General features: G+C 37.2%; 1 protein-coding gene across 2 annotated transcripts in view; it reads right to left on the reverse strand.

Annotated features, from left to right (window-relative positions):
- Positions 1 to 17,188, reverse strand: part of chek2 (checkpoint kinase 2) — a 43,298-nt gene that overhangs the window by 9,872 nt on the left and 16,238 nt on the right. The window contains exons 6-13 of one of the 2 annotated variants that reach the window (XM_087999909.1): positions 16,902 to 16,970; positions 16,755 to 16,819; positions 13,163 to 13,262; positions 8,507 to 8,593; positions 6,629 to 6,768; positions 5,318 to 5,433; positions 4,602 to 4,687; positions 2,517 to 2,597 (exon numbers count right to left, since the gene is read on the reverse strand). In XM_087999909.1, the coding sequence (XP_087856035.1) occupies positions 2,517 to 2,597; positions 4,602 to 4,687; positions 5,318 to 5,433; positions 6,629 to 6,768; positions 8,507 to 8,593; positions 13,163 to 13,262; positions 16,755 to 16,819; positions 16,902 to 16,970 (744 nt within the window). Of the gene's footprint in view, positions 1 to 2,516; positions 2,598 to 4,601; positions 4,688 to 5,317; positions 5,434 to 6,628; positions 6,793 to 8,506; positions 8,594 to 13,162; positions 13,263 to 16,754; positions 16,820 to 16,901; positions 16,971 to 17,188 lie in introns of both variants that reach the window. The other variant, XM_043715463.2, reaches the window with a different exon arrangement.

The following is a 17,188-nucleotide window of genomic DNA, read 5'->3' on the forward strand; positions in this document are numbered from 1 at the left end:
GTGAGAATGTGAACCTCGTGACTCTTTAGAGCTATAGAGGGGAGGGACTTGTACTGTATTTAATCAGAAACATTGTTAGCCTGGCGCGCCTTTTTCTCAGAAGGGTGCCCAACTCTGCAGACTTGCTAATAAAACTTTGTTTTCCTGAATTTGTCTAGAGCGATTATTGAGAAGCAATTTTCGTTTCTAACAACTGACAAAAAGCACTCGGAATGATTTCTGACGCACATTTGGATTAATGACAGGGGAAAATTTCTAATGCTAGTCTGTTCCTTTAATTTTCAGGCAGCATGAATTTATGTAGTACAGAGATAAGACATGCTAACAATTTAATAGATTCTTCATACGACAATACAAAAGGGAAGAAATAGACTATTTAGCCCTTTGAATCTGTTCAGTTTTTCAAGATGATCACCACTGAACTGTTTGTGCTTCAATTCCACATTTCCATCTACCCCAGTAACCTTAGATACATGAAACAAAAAACAGAAATTGTTGGAGAAAATCAGCAGGTGTGGCAGCATCTATGAAGAGAAAGCAGAGGTAATGTTTCGGGTCCAGTGACCTTTCTACAGACCATTAGATATTTTCAAAGTTTGTGCGAAGATTTGTAGCTCGGGTGCTCGTTGTTGTGGTTCTGTTCGCCGAGCTGGAAGTTTTTGTTGCAAACGTTTCGTCCCCTGGCTAGGCGACATTAGATATTTGTTTGGGAAGGGGATTAATCCACCTTTGAGACGTGAACCTGCCTCCACCACTTTTGGAGGCAGTGTTCCAAATTCTCTCAAGCTTCAGAAAAACAATTCTTGTCTCTATCTTAAAATGGCAATCTCCAATTTAATAAGTGTCCTCTGGTTCTGGAGTAACACCCACATCCCTTCTACATCCAACCTGTCAAGACCATGCAGAACCTTGAACACTTCACTCAAGTTGCAATCATCATTCTAAAGTGCTGTGGCAACAAGCCCAACATGTCCAACCTTTCACAACAGGACAACCCACTTATTCCAGGAATCAATCTAGTAAACACCCTCTGAACTTCTGTGCACACTAGTTGCCCTTAAGACGGTGGTGGTTAAGCTGCCTTCTTGAATGGCCACAGTCCATGTGCTGCAAGGCAGACCTATAAGGGAGTGCATATTAACTTTACATGACTCATACACTAGAATACCTAAGCTCCTCTGTCTAATGAAAATTCCAATCTTCAGAAGTTAGATGTCACTGTGTTGCTACTCATAAGCTTTAGGAGAATGATATAGGATACATTTAGGTTAGCTGTGAGTTTACTGAAAGAGGGACTCAAGCTCAGCAAAAGAACCAGAACAGCGTGAAAGGTTTAAAAAACAGATTGGTCATGTCGTTTAGCAGTAAACTTAGCACCAGTGTGACATTCAGCAGTATGCAAAGTAGATGGATGGATTTGTTTTAAAAATACCCTATGATAATCTGGAAGGCACAGTTGAAAGCAGACTAGATAGTAGCTTGCAAAAGATAACTGAATATATGTACGAGAGGAAAAAACAAGGAAAGCACAGCAAATTAAATCAATGTTTTTTAAAAACATAATGGATTGAATGGTGTCTTCTCTAACTGTATAATTCTATGAACTAGCAACAGAGTATGGAAAGCAGACAAGTGATGAAAGTTTCAGTATGAAGTGAAAGAGGCAAAGCATTCAAACAGGCAATGGGAAAATTCGAAAGGCAAGAAGGGTTCCGAAGAGATGCAAATCACAGATTTAGATCCATAGCAGCTGCCAAAACATGTGCCATAAATTTAAACCAACAATTTATGCCATAAAAGCACAGCAGAGATTAGAGGGGATCCCATAATTTAGGTATGTTACATCATGTGGAGTCCATCAACACTTACAGTGTACTTTAATATTACAATAAAACGTTATAATATCTAACAAAACCAACTGTTAGCCTACAGCTGCAAAGCTTCACAGGACCTTGGGGAACATCGACAAATTCAACAATTATCCTACTTTCAGAGATGATGTCCATCTGCAAGGTCTTGTCTCCTCCATTTCCCTGTTGACTTACTGTAAAAACAAAACCATCTCTTTCCTACACAGCTGATTTACAGCATTCTCCATTCAGTTCATGTGTGCTTGCTCTGTTATATGGAATTTGGATAGTGGTACTGCTGGACATTGGGGAGGTGGACAAACAAAGAATCTCATTTCATATTTAAACCCCATGTTTATTTTGTGTAAAACAAAGAACAATCAACCTTAATGTCTCAGCTGGTCTACAATTTGATCCACTATTGCACATACATGCTTTTCACCACAAAGGTGACCAAACCTGAATGCAGCACTTCAAATCCGATCTGACTCATGTATTAAAAAGTTTCATTTCATGGAAGATTATGTTTATTCCTGAAGGCAAAAATCATGTGAGCCTCTTGTATTTCAAACACCCACTGCATTAAGAATAAATAAAGTTGTGCTAACAGCAAAAGCGAGCACTGTTGAGAATGGAATTATAGCTGCAAGAGTTGGCTTTGCTTACCTGATCAGTTGTGCTTAGGGGCAACATTAATTCCGTCCGGGCATCCATCAGCTGTTTCGCTTTTTTCTTCATATCTTCATCCTTGTTTGAAGCATAATTCAGCATGATAAAAATTAATAGTTTCTATCGAATGATACCAGCTATGTACAATTCTATAAAGTAACTAAGCAATTAAAAGTTGAAACTGCCTTTGATGAAGAAATTTAAATTAAAACAAGACTTAAAAAAGATGCATTACCCAAGGAAAATCCTGAACCCATTCCAACCATAACAAGGTCCTGATCATAGTCAAAAACCTGGGTTTAAAGTAGAGCCAATTGGGTCCCCACCCTGCCTCTAAGTTCAAGCTGCTGTGATAACTTACAAGTTGTAACTTGAAACTATAGAGAGCATTGGTAGAAGCCCTAATATTCCTTTCATCATATAACTGACCTTTCATCATATAACTGACTTTCCTGTTGTCACTGACCGTCATTTGTGTAGGTGGGAAGGATTTACAACAAAGGAGGCGGTCATTCAACACACACCCCTGTTCCTCACCCAAATCTCAAAGATGTTGGCATGTATCCCAGAACACAGAGGAAAGCCCAGGGGCAAGATAATATCGAAGGCTCTGACCAGTCTTTCAAATGATTTTTGAATATGGATGTTATACCAAAGCACTGGAGAAATAGCAGTGCAAATAAATAAACTGCGTTAGTTACAGACTAGGCAACCTTTCATTTTGAGGAGATGAAATAGGACAAAATTACTCCACGTTGTGAATAATTAGCTAAATCCAGGTCTTTCTGATAAATAGAAAATAAAGAGTTTTTAAAGGTACTAAAAATATTGATAAAATGAAATGCACAGAATCTTGTGTATGTATTGATTTTTTAAAAGTACTGCCATAATATGTAGAGAGAACAGATTAACAGATTGGAGAGATAGCAGTCAAGTGAAATTTAATATTCAAAGGTGTGCTTCAACGCATCTTAGAAGCAGAAGTGAATTCAAGTGCAAGGACAAAGTGATAAAGCCAGTCTTAAAAAAATGTGATACCAGATTGTACACAACACAAGCAGAGATGATGAAAGCAGTGACAACATTAAACTGCTTTGAATTATTGATTAGACTATTAGAACAGTGTTGAAAAGTGTGGCACTAGAAAAGTACAACAGGTCAGGAGCAGGAGAATCGGTGTTTCTGGCATAAGCTCTTCATCTCTGCTTTTCCAGCGCCACACTTTTCAAGTCTGCTTCCAGTCCTCACTTTCTCTGTTAAAGCACCATCTAGTCTCAAAGTCTTACTTTAAACCCAGGTTTTTGACTATGATTAATACAAAAAAGCTGAGGTTTCTTTGTAAGTGCTGGGAAATTCAGAAGGCAACTTGAAAATTCTAAACACTGACTGCAAATAAAACAATTTGACTGGTTATGTCTGGTATAAGCTAAACAGGTATAATTTTAAAGGGAAAGGGTCAGCAACTTTTTCTCTCTTCGGTGACACTGTAGTGGTTAGAATATGATTCACCAGATATAAAGTTAATGGAATAGAATTTTAAAAATTCAAAATACAAACAGAGTATTTGGAAAAGTATATGTATCTAGATAAATTACAAGGTTTATGGTTGGGTCTTGGAGAGCTGGCAGAGGCAAAATGCACCGAATAGCCTGGTGTATAAAATTCCAGAATTTGAGAGAATAACTACAGACAATTAAACTTTTCTGAAATTGCAAAGAAATCAAACAAATGTATTTCCTAGTATTTCTAATCCTTATCTCCATAACATGCATTAGTCTGTTCACTTAGTTTTTTTTTGGTAACGTCCAAGCCTACCCAAGAAACAAAAGCAGCAATAGTTCGTGTGACCTTTCAAGCCTGATCCACCATTCAATAATTTTAATTAAATTTAAATTAATAAGTTAATTATCATCCATGATTTGAGTAGTTTGATTAACTTGTGGTCACCCCAGTTGATAGTGGGGTTTGCGTATCAGCACACCTTCCCAAGTGGGTTATGACGATTATAGCGACCAGCTATGAGCAATACTACAAGACAACAGCTGGTGTCTACGCTTCAATAATTTTAAAGGACATCTCTACCTGCATCCAAGAGTGATTAAGAGCTTCTTTTGTTGTGAATCTTTTATTTGGGTCCACGTTAAGCAGCTGCTTCACCAAGTCCTTTGCTAAGCAGAAATAAGGGTGGAAATTTATTGTGTACAGAAGAAAGTCATACAAATAAAGTTGCCATTTAAAGGCAGGATAACATTACCAATTAATTCCTCGTGCAAATTTTTTACTTTTTTTAAATTCTCAGCTTCCAACCATCTGTTCAGCTATAAAGGAACATAGCTTTAATTTAGGTTGGGAATGAGCATTAAATATTTGGTGTCTTTCATTCAAATCTTGCTACTAAAAATTATCAATATCTTTATTAAATTTAGTTTTCTCTGCTTTCTTACATTTTGTCTTTAAAGAAACTGGTAATCCCTCTATATAGCAACTATGTTGCCCAAATACTCTCCACAAGTGTCAATACTGAATTGAACATTAAAGAATTCCAATGTTCATAGATAGCAAAAACAAAAAAACAAGTTGGTGGTGTGAGTGGAGGAGGAGACATTTGGCGGTGGAGGGGGTGGGGGGGAAGAGAGAGAGAGAGAGAGAGAGAGAGAGAGAGAGAGAGAGAGAGAGAGAGAGAGATGGGGAGGGGGGGGGGGAAAAAAGAGAGAGAGGATGACTTAATAAAGTTTTAATGCTTTGAATGCTGATCACATTTCACTCAATCCTTTCCCTTAATTACAAATTACACTTACCTGCTTCAGAGACATTTGCCCAGCACTGCGGGATGAACTTGTAATGTCCATTTATGATTTGATCCCTCAAATTCATGTCTTTGATTTGATCACTAAATGGTGGATACCCACCCAAGCTGAAAAACAAAATGCAGTCTCCATTCTAGTAACTATAGAGGGACTTGGTTATTCACTTTGCCAATTGCTCACAAGATATTCTTCCAAAATAATACTTTGTACAAGACATGGATGCCAAGCTCCTTTTGTTGGATTGAAATATGCAATAAGACAAAAAAAATTCATCCTATGAAACATTATATTATCGCTAAGTATCTGGTCTTTGTGCATATGGATTAATGTTGCCTCAAGTGCAAGACCAAACCTTTTTGAGGTCTTTAGTATTCACCAATTTTCATGATCTACTGAGGAGGGTCATGCCCTCCTTTCTCACTTACCAAATAGCAGCTGCATTTTAAACAGAAGTCAAAACAAATTGTACAACTTATGTTCACCCTCCATTTAATAAAACAAATCTGTTCAGAAGCCATAAGAATCAATATAGATGAACTGTGTCCTTTTCAAAACTTAATAAATCATTCTGAAGTTTAAGCAAGTTAATATTACATTAATTTCAAACACAGATTAACTCCACATATACTTTAAGACACTTTCCGGCTGATATTTTTCATAGAGGAAGAATTACCTATTTGAACTTCTACAGAGTACAAACAACACAAAGAATGTCTAAACATATGAAAGTACAGTTAAGAGTGCACAGAAAAAGACCCACTAGTCCACTCAGCCTATGCCTTCCAGTTCATACATTGCAATACATGAAATTCTCAATGCCAGCTTCTGATTTGCACACAGTTCAAAACCACATGTTGCCAGTCTTTTAATGATTTTTTTTTAAATGGGCAAGAAAAAAAAACATTGCAGCCTACCTTCAGATGCTATACCTTCCTATATTCTTAAGAAGCAATAACTTTAACTGGCCCACAAAGAAAAGATTTGATCCATAGTGGATGCATTCTAGTAAGACAAATAACTGGAGATGCTGGAAATTTGAAACAAAACCATGCTGGAGCAAGTCAACAAGTCTGGCAGCAACTATAAAGAGAAAAACAGACTGGCCATCTGCTTTTCAAAGCAAGTCCTACATGCCATCAAGTCACTACAAACACACAAGTGTTTACAAACTAACAGTTCACTTCAAACAAAGTGAAAATTGCAATTAATTGTGCTTCAGTTTACTAGATCACTGTACAAAAAAATTTCTATCCGAAAACCAACACTTGATCAGATGAAATTCATGCAAAGCAAATGACTTACCATATGAAAAGTATAACTCCTAGGCTCCAGCAATCCACCGCTTTGGAGTACCCTCCTGCTCCAGCACCCAGCAACACCTCTGGAGCTAGATAGGTGGGTGTTCCACATAATGTTTTCATCAGGGATGTTTCTCCCAAGATCTTTGACAGACCAAAATCAGTAATCTTAGAAAGAATAAAAATAGTGTTCGAAAAGATTAAATTTAGCTTTTTAAAGAGACAAGTCTTTGTTATGTATTGAAGGATTCCAGTTAAGCACTGCCATGTTCTCTGTTATATGAAGGAGAATGGAGCAATTACTAAATACAGTTTGCATGGATTTCACAGCAGTTTTCACAATTTACACAGCATTTAACATGGTTCAACATCCATTATATGAATGTGTGAAGGGTGGGCAACAAATGCTGGCTTTGCCACAACATCTGCAAGCAACTGAAGAGTAAAGGAGCAAGGCAAATTTAAATGGTAATTTTTTTGAGATAACTGCGCAGAGGGAAAGTTCAATTAATATAAATGATTAGGATAACTTCTTTATTTATTTAAACCTATTTTTGTAATCAAACTGTTCAGCGACATTATGACACACCCCTGGAGCAGGCAGGACTTGAACCTAGGCCTCCTGGTCTAGGGGTAGGGACACCACCACTCACCCCACATACTGCTGCACGCAATACTAGAAATACATCGGATTCAAGTTTGGTCAGATTAACCTATTCGTATTGCTGTTTCTCTGCGGATAGTAGGCCAAGGAGACGCAACAACAACACCATGCATTTACCATTGGACTAGTGGGGAATCAGTTCAAATTCCACCAAGCAAGGTGGAGTTCAAAAGAAAATTAATAAATCTGGAAAATAAAACTAGTCCTGAAATGGCAATTGTTACAACACAGGGTAAACCCTCCTGTTTAATTTACACCAGCAACACAGAAAAGATTTATCCCATGCAGTAATCTGTGAAAATTCAAGAGGCCAAGAACTATTTAAAGTAATTTTATTTCTTAAAAGATAATGAACTAATAACTATTTATAACTCCTTCCTCTAACCTATCTTCCCTTCTATAATACTAGTCTGATAATAACCTCTGATTAAGATTTATCAAAAATTCAAGTTTTCAAACCCAGCCAGCTGTCGAATCTTCTATTTGGATCTCCCAGTGTCTTTTTTTCTTCTTCTTAGGGATTATGCTTCACAGGACACTAATCGATAAAGGTATCTTTAAAAGCTATTTTTCAGGCAATCTCTATCTGCTGGTGGCATGGCAGTTCTCCTCCCAACTGTTCAACGTTCCCTGGTCTTATACCTGGACGGCTGCTAGTGATAGGAAAATGTAAACTAGGGAAATTTAGTCTGGTCTGAGTCATGATCATTGCATTCCCGTGAGGATTTGCTGTGGTCCGCCAGTGTTGTGTAATTTAAAACCAGGTGCACAACAAGATCCACAAGGAGGATGAGATTTAAAAATTAAGAGCCAGAAAGGAAGATGGTAACAAAAATTGCCATTTGGTCAAGTAACAGTTGATATCAACCAGCTTATCACAATGAGAAGATAAAGAAAACAAAGGTGGAAGTCTTCAATAAACAGAAGTTTTGGAATGTTGCCTAATATCAAGGGTGCAAATTGTTATGGGGTGAAGTCATTTTAAATACCAGTATATAGAAACAGTCATAAATCAGAATCAGTGCAGCTACAGAATGTTACAAACGAAATTTCATGCAGAAATAAGATAACTGGGTAAAATAGTCCGTATACCACGTAGATGAAATGCAACAGTGGCTGATGTTCAATGCATCGTTTTACTGCCACTACATTTGGTACACTCTCAATACTATTTCGGTTTTACCAGTAGATGGCATCAAACTGCATCATAATCCTTACCTTAATGAGGCAGTTCTCTTCATTGTTCGCAAGCAGTACATTCTCTGGTTTGAGATCTCGGTGGGTGATGTTATTTTCATGAAGGTACTGTAATTAGATTGAAAATTTAATGTCCTCTGATCTTTTGAATTTTAAACTAAATTATATTTTGTTATGCCATATTATCCCTGTGAGATTTAGAATCTATGGACATACATAAATATCCAGAATTCCAGATTAATCACTAATGCATCACTGTACATTGAACTAACAACAATCGAGTCTGCTGCAGTGACAAGGAAAATGGAGCTTCAGATTTTAAATGTCTTGTTTCAAGCTTCCTACAAGACAAGATACAATGCATTCACTTGCTCTCTCCTCTCCAACTCAACACACTGATTTCCTATCTTCCTAGTTCTTTGATCTGTGGCTAAAAAAGTAAACCCTTCTGGCCTTGCAACCTCTAACAATATCACCTAAATTTTAAAATATTCTCAAGAGAGGAGTAACAACAGCAAAGCCACATTTATTGCCCTTTTCCTGCTGCCCTGCAAAGAGCCAGTGGGCCAAATCTCAAAGAGCAATTATTCTTTCTTAAACTGCAGTTTTTGCCAGCTCACACCAGAGTTAATTAAAAGGTCAAACAAATAATTGGAATAGAAACAGAAAATGCAGGAAATACTTAGATCAGATGGCATCAGTGGAGAAAAAGTTGTTTTAAGGTCAACGATTTTATACCAGAACCAGAGAAAAAGTTAGAAATTTAATAACTTTTTTTAAGTGAGTGAAAAGAAGAAATGGTGGATAAAGATGAACAGAAATGGTTTATGAAAAAGTAGCAATCTACAGATATTAAACAAAGAAGTTGGTGGGACAAGGACAAAATGAATGGTCAACATATAAGAAACAAATAATTGTTCGAAAAGAGATGTGAAAGGCAGAATGATGAACAGTTTCCATCCAGAGAGAGAAAACAATAAAATTGAAACCTGTAAAGCAAAAAGGAAAGAATATCCGTGCAGAAACTGTTGAAAGTAAAACTGATTCCAGAAAGCTGTAAAGCATTGAACTAAAAGATGAAATGTCATTTGAGCATATGTTGAGTTTGAATGGAAAACCAAAGGATGTCAAGGACAGAAGGGTCACTGCAGGAAGAAGTTGGAAAATTAATGAAACAGGAAGAGAGAGAGGGGGAGGGAGGGAGAGAGATAGAAATAAAGCAGGTGTTGTTGATACAGAATGGTGTCTTGGGAAAGGGAGCAGAAGATGGATTAGGTGATGGCAACAGTGGCAAAACTAGAGGATGATCAACTGAAATTAAGGCTAGCTGTGTGTAAGGTGAGCACTAAGAAACCCTATGATAGTCTGGGAAGGAGGATGACTGAAGTGTGGAAAATCAGTTGAGTTGTGGGGAGAGGCAAATCCTTAGCAGAGGTAAAGGGAAGAGATGTCAGAAGTACTGGTATGGAAGACTGCATCATCAGAATAGAATGGAATTTTACAGGAAATAGGACATGGAGGTAGATGTTCAAGTTTGCAGCCTCGGCTCAGAAACAGAGAAATCGAGAAGGAGAAGCAAACAGGCAGAGATGATGACATTAAAGTGGGAGAGTAATGTGAAAATTGGAAGCAAAGTTGATTAAATTTTCCAGCTCAGGTAAATAACAGAAAATGGCACTGATATATGACTGTATCAGTGTACTATAAACAAATAAAAAAAGGCAAGAAAGGGTCTTCAGAGGGACAGAAACAAGGAAAATTTAACTGATCTTGCAGTTTTACTTTTCCCACAAGGTAAATTACCTGTGATAGAGAATTGCTTCGGTGAGGGCAAAGATGACAACTTTCAAGTAATAATAAATGAACTACTTTAAGCATGCAGAAAGGGAGAAAATGCAGTAAGTAATAAATAAAACATTTGGAACTACTTGGGCTTTTGGCAAGAATGGTAGAATATCCTAGAGATTTGTTTAATTTCCTTCTCTTAGGTTATGGCTGCAGGGAGGATGAATCATGGGTTGGAATATGGGAGTTAAAATTGTCAAAGAATGGGAGGCAGCATATAGTTCTGATGGCCTTTTCTCATCCTTGACATAACCATAAAATTACATGAAACTGTCAAACACAGAATCAAAACAAGTGACAGTTTTTAAAAACAAATAAGAGTTAAAAAATTCACAATTCTAAATACTAGATATTTAACTAGAGATTTATCACCTTTTGAGACTTCTGAGTCTTTTTTCTTAGGCCCCTCGGAACTTTTGGTAGCGTTTTGACAATGCAAAGTCGTGCTCCCACATGAAGTTCACCAGTGTGACCATTCGTTAGGAGGCTGATGAGATGCGAATAAGTTTAAGCCTCAACAACCACATGTACAAACACATTAAAAGTCAGATGTAATTAAGTCAATTCTCAGGTTTAAAATAGGTTCCAGTAAAATGTTAAATTGTAGTTGGTGGAAGACAGACAGGACTACCTTTGTAGTTCTGGGAGAAAGAGTAACAGATAAATTTTCCTGTGTCTTAGCAATGTCTAGTGTAACACCAAACTATGTAACATTGGTTCAAATTCTACTTAATGCAATTAGCCAAGTTCAGTAAAGGAAGCAGGATATGTAATACTAGTCCTATTCTTGTGATAGTCAATTCATAGCCTGATTTAGTTTCTACCTGCTGGTATAATATTTTTATATTTCTTATTCCAACTCTCTCTCCTAGAACTGCAGGCTCAGGAAATTCTATTCTCAGCATTAAATAAATGAAAAATGTTATATTCACCAACATGGGTTAATCTAAGAAAATCCTTTTGAATGCAGTAAAGGCAACACTATATATAGAAATGTCTTTGGTGAGTAAAGAACAAATGTGTCCCTAACAATTATATTAAAAGGAGTGAAAAATAAATAAGGAGATCTGAGGGTAAATTCAGTGACAAATCAGATTTAAAGAGACAGAGAGAGAGTCACAGACAGAGAGAGAGAGAGAGAGAGAGAGAGAGAGAGAGAGAGAGAGAGAGAGAGAGAGAGAGAGAGAGAGAGAGAGACAGAGCACGAGCTGATTTTAAAATTTGATACTTTTAAAATTTCAACAACTCAGAACCTCTAGACAATTTCTTTCCACATTTTAAATTTTCATTTTCTGGGCAAAAGAAGTGGTTTGGCAGTCGTTATCATTGTTAAATGAGTACTTGCATCAACTTCTACCATTCTACGTGGTGAATTGATGGAACAATTACCAAACTTAACAACTACATAAATATCACCAGAAGGTTAAGGTGAATGATGCTGTTTCACAAAGCTAATAAGAAAATCATACAAAAATTGGCTAGCAACTTATGACAGTTCAGTTACTGCTTCTTTTCTACAAGATTTACTAATCAATTTGCACATCATTTACATGCTATTATTTTTTTCCCCAGTAAATCCTTGGCATTAACTGTTAAAAGGTATTTTAAAATTCATGCATACTTCACCACTCTTTAAAAAAAAAAACTTGGTATTTTTGCAGTCCATATTTCTGACACAAATTAACATGTCTGCTTGTTTAAATTCTGAGGCAAACTAATTTGGAAAACTACATTATTTAGATTAATATTCCACAAGTTCAAAATACTTTGAGATCCAAGCTTGAAATTCAGATAAAGTTAAGCCAGTAGTAACAGGTTACTAAATCTGATGTGCGGCAAGACAACGAGGCACTGCAATGGAATTAAGTAGTAAAAAATTTTAGCAACACATGAAGAGAAAGATGTCTTCTTATCAGCAGAGTAAGGAAAGAAGAAACAAATGAGAATGTTCATTTGAAAAGTGTCTCATGAAACTATTATATTCATGTTGGTGGATTTCTCAACAAAAATCAGTGGCAGAAATTTAGAGGGCCAGAGAAAGCTCACCTCACTCCAGAAGGAAAGTCACAGATGTAAAATAAGTCTGTGCCACAACATATTGCAAACAACCCAGATTAGTAGAGTGAGGCCATCATCTCTCTGGAGGAAGCTGCATTCTTTTGAGCTGCCAGAGAATCTCTGATGTGGGGGTGGTCAGAATGGGTTTGAAACTATACATTCAGACATGTTATGACACATCTCTGGCTCAGTGAAAGGCTTAAGTGAGTTTTTTTTTTTACATACTTTACTGAACCTTAGGTATTTATTTACCATGATGGGCAGGCTGATTGGTTTGGCATCCACCCATCCTTTGTATTGTGGGGATGAGCTGAAGGTGCTTGGCCATGTGGGGAGTACCCATCCTATCATACATGCATTCTATCACACAAGAGCAAGTCTGTTCTTTGTGTGGTCCTGGTGGTGGTGATGGTGATGGGTTGGGGGCAGAGGAAGAGAAATGGAGTAAGCAAAAGAAAATAGTGATCATTCCTAAATCTGATCATTATGTAACGACTCTGAGAAAAGGCTGACGTGAGGAAAGGATTATGTAGTCCCAGGCTCCTTGTTCTTTTGATAAGTGAATGGGCAGCTGGAATTCATGACAATATTCCAACATGAACTAACACCTTCCGGAGAAGAAGTAATTAGTTAGAAAAGCAGGATAGGAATAGCGGTTGAGATAACAGACATGTTTCTAAACCAAAATAAAGAGTTAGCTGCTTTTAGTTCATCAGCATAGAAATTTGTTACATTTGTTGCTCACAACATATAATACAAATTGTAGCTACATACTTGGACTGCAAGAAGCATCTGATAGAACAGCAGTTTGGTCGTTTGTTCTTTAAGTCCTTTCGAGCGGACTACTCGATCAAAAAGCTCGCCACCTTCCATCCTTTAAAAAAAGGATTAAATTTCTCAAAAAGAATTTATTTAGCTTTACAAGATAATCTCCAATTCATACCAAAATAAAATTATTTGTAGCATATGACAAAGGGTGCAAATGAGAAATTATCCAATTGTGTGCAACCATATTTTAATCAGGACACAGATTCAATTGAATTGTAGCTACCGGATATAACTATTCTTGTGTACGAATAATCACACCGGGATCATTTGGCAAGTTCAACGGAGATATAATGCTTAATACACAAATTTTGCAGCAAGCATGCTATAATCCCGTTTCCTTTAAGTGAAAAATGAAATTGGTCAAAAAATTCAAAGCAGCAGCTATAAAAATGCACTGATCATACATCTGAATAACATTTTATGCTAATAGTCATCTCCATTCCATACTTTGTGATTTCGGACACATCAGTATCTTTCTATTAAAAAGGTAGCCTATTGCAAAATATACCTCGTCTCTTAACACAAGGCAAATTATTTCCATGTCTCTTCTTTCATTAATAGCTAAGTTTCTAGAAGGTATTTGATAAAGTGCCATGTCAAAGGTTATTTCAGAAAATAAAAGTTCATGCTTTAGGTGATAGAATCTAGGCATTGATGGAACATTGGGTTGCCAAAAGGTAGCAAACAGTAGACACAATCAGGTCTTTTTCCGGTTGGCAAAATACATGTGTGCTGCGTCACAGGGATTAGTGTTGGAACCTCATCTCTTTACAATTTATATAACTTATATGAAGGGACCAAGGGTATGATTGCTAAATTTACTGATGACACAAAGTAAGGCAGAAAGGTAAGCTGCGAAGAAAACCAACAGATGCTTGAGTAGGCAAAGAACTGGCAAATAGAGTGTAATATGCAAAAGTGAAATTGACTAATTACTTTAAGAAATTTAAAATAAACTTATTACCTAAATAGTGAAAAGGAATACAGAGCTCTGCAAAGCAGAGGGATCTGGATGTCCTAGTGTATGGATCACAAAAGGGAAGTATGCAGGAACAAGGTGCCCTTGGTTAAAGTTGGAGCTGCATTCCTGGAAATTGCAACTTTAAGTGAAACAACTTGCAGTGAATCATGCTTTCCCAAAGCAACTAATGTTAAAATTAGAGTCAAGTTCCAGAGGACAAAGTTTATGTAGAGCAGCCAAGTGTTAAAGTTGAAACATTGCACCAGACGTGTGCAGCACTATACATTCCTGGTTGAAATAACATGCAAAATAAAACAAGGAAAACTTCAGTGAAAAGAAAGCAGGCTCCATTCTTATAGAGAAGTCTTTAAAGTAAATTTACAGTCCTGGCCGAGTGCAAGTTCCTCGACCACTGTGCCTCTATCTGTAAAGTAGAAAATTATTTTAAATAAATAATTGACCGCAGTTCTTCCATTAGTATAGATAGAAACAGAAATTTTAAAAACTAAGATTGAAAATGAAGTTTACTTCAGCACCCAAGCAGAGAAATTTTTGAAACAAACAAAATTTTTTGACTGTAGGACACAAACAGTTATCGAATGTGGTGCTGGAAAAGCACAGCAGGTCAGGCAGCACCGAGAAGAAGGAGAATCGATGTTTCGGGCATAAGCCCTTCATCAGGAATCGCCTACCCTTCAGATGCTGCCTGACCTGCTGTGCTTTTCCAGCACCACACTCCCGACTCTGATATCCAATGTCTGCTGTCCTCACTTTCTCCCATAAGGTCAGTGGTGTCAGCTCTAGCAGCACAAGTGGAGGTGTATGCTTTATACACAATGCTTTACACACAATGAAAATAGATATGACCAGGAATTAAGGAATGTTAAAAGTGGAATGATACTTTAAATGGGAGAACATTTTAAACATATTAAAGCGAAGACAAGTTTTAAAGAAAATTAAAACGAAGTCTCCCTCCACAGTAAATAATGAGGAAAGCTATTAGGATGTTATAATTTATTGCAAGGGAAATTCAACACAAAAAGAGGGAGATATCATTCAGATATACAGGGTACTAATGAAGCCACATCTAGAAATATTATGTAGAATACTGGTTGCCTTGATTTAGGAAGGATGTAAATATATTGTAAACAGTTCATAGAAAGTTTACCAAACTAACACTTTGGAGTGGGAGGCAGTCTGATAAGGAAAGGTTGGACAGGGCTTACTCTCCTGAACTCGACTGGATGCAAGTTGTGATTGTTTTGAAGTACAAGATCATGCAAGGTTTTCACAGGGTAAATGTGGAGAGGATGTTTCAACAATTAGGAATCACTGTTTAAAAATTAGAGATCTCAAATTTAACATAGATGAGGCAATTGTTTTCTCTCAGAATGCTGAGTTGTTAAAACTCTTTTTCTGAAAAGGTGGCAGAAGCCAAGTCCTTTAAGAAGGTCGTCAGGGATAGATGAATTTTAGATTATAGTCAGATCAACCATGGTCTTACTGAATGGTGGTGCAATCTCGAGGACAGAATGGCCTCCTCCTTACTTTTTTTATGTAGTTTTAAACTAAGTTTACCTGGGGAGAGGCAATCAACATTAGCAGAAAACAGACTTTTATCAACAGTCTGAAGAGGAAAACAAAAATCATTCCAGCAGTTAAAGTGTTAGTGAAATACTCAATAAGTTCACCATTTAGTTTTCTCCCCTGTACCTCCACTACGTTTTTAAAAAAAAAAATCTTAATTTTGATCCCTCTCCGACTACACCAAAGATAAAGATAGATGGAAGTTATTTCACACATGTACATGCATGGAATTGATCAGTGCACAAGTATTTCCTTTTAAACTTATGTTTAACTTGCTTAATCCAGATGCCTGTTTAAATGATCTATAGATTTGTGTCAATTTATTACATTTTAGACCAAAGGAATGTTAACGTCATTAAAATTATTTTAGTTCAACCAATATCATTACAGAAAGAAACAGGACAAGCAGAGGAACCTCGATTATCCAAACATCAATTATCCGAATATCAGATTATCCAAAGGTGAGCTCTAAACCACCCTTCCCCAGATAATCTCTTCAATGATTCCCTGTACAGGGCAGAGGTGGAACCTGTCAAAAAGTTGTGCGCGCGTATGCATGTGCACTACTTGGTGACTTACCCCACAAAGGCAGGAGCAGTCTTACTGTTGGTGTACAGCCCGGCTGCCCTGAAAGGGGTGGGTGGGGTGAGGGGGTGGTGGTGGTCAGGCGGGGTGCATGGGCGCAAACGGGGGTCGGACAGTGGTGTGGGATTGGAGGCAAGCGGTGGCAGTGTTGGACGGGATTGGGGTCAGGTGGGGGTGGGGTGGGGCCGGGCAGGGTCTCATGCACAGTGTGATTTTGCCTTGTCTCCTGAATGGGGAGCAGACTTCACAAAAACTCCAACCCCCAGAGGGAATCAATTAACCGAATAATCAATTACCAAACGAAATAGTGCCTGCCCATCTCGTTCGGATAATCAAGGTTCCTCTGTATAAAAAAAAAATGCAATTTCCACAGAAGTAAGACCCAAAAAAATGTGTAACACTTACAAATCCAGTACAATGTAGAACGAGTCTTCAAAATCAAACACCTCCTCAATTTTGATTATGCAAGGCTTTAAGAAAAAAAATTAACAGTATTTATCAATCAGAAATTAATATTTCAATACAATAAAGTAGACACTTTCTGTAACTTACATGGTCCAATTTCTTCAGAATTTCAACTTCTGTTGCAACATTTGAAGTGGAACACTTTGCAGCAGCATCCTGCAGAGGAACGGAATTTAATTAGAAACTTGAAATAAAACAGTGCAATGCAAACAAGCTTGATTCACGTAGTATGAGAATGGCCAAAGTTTTAATCGATTGATCAAGACTGTTCGAAGCAGGAATGGTATGCATGAGAGGCAAGACTTCCAGCATCAAAATGAATTGTCAACTGTTCCATCACATGCAAATATTCTGGAATTGCAATTACATTTGGC

The sequence above is a fragment of the Chiloscyllium plagiosum genome, unplaced genomic scaffold (genome assembly GCF_037043375.1).
Source record: "Chiloscyllium plagiosum isolate Xiang-an unplaced genomic scaffold, Cpla_swu_hap1 HiC_scaffold_24, whole genome shotgun sequence".
Taxonomy (NCBI): domain Eukaryota; kingdom Metazoa; phylum Chordata; class Chondrichthyes; order Orectolobiformes; family Hemiscylliidae; genus Chiloscyllium; species Chiloscyllium plagiosum.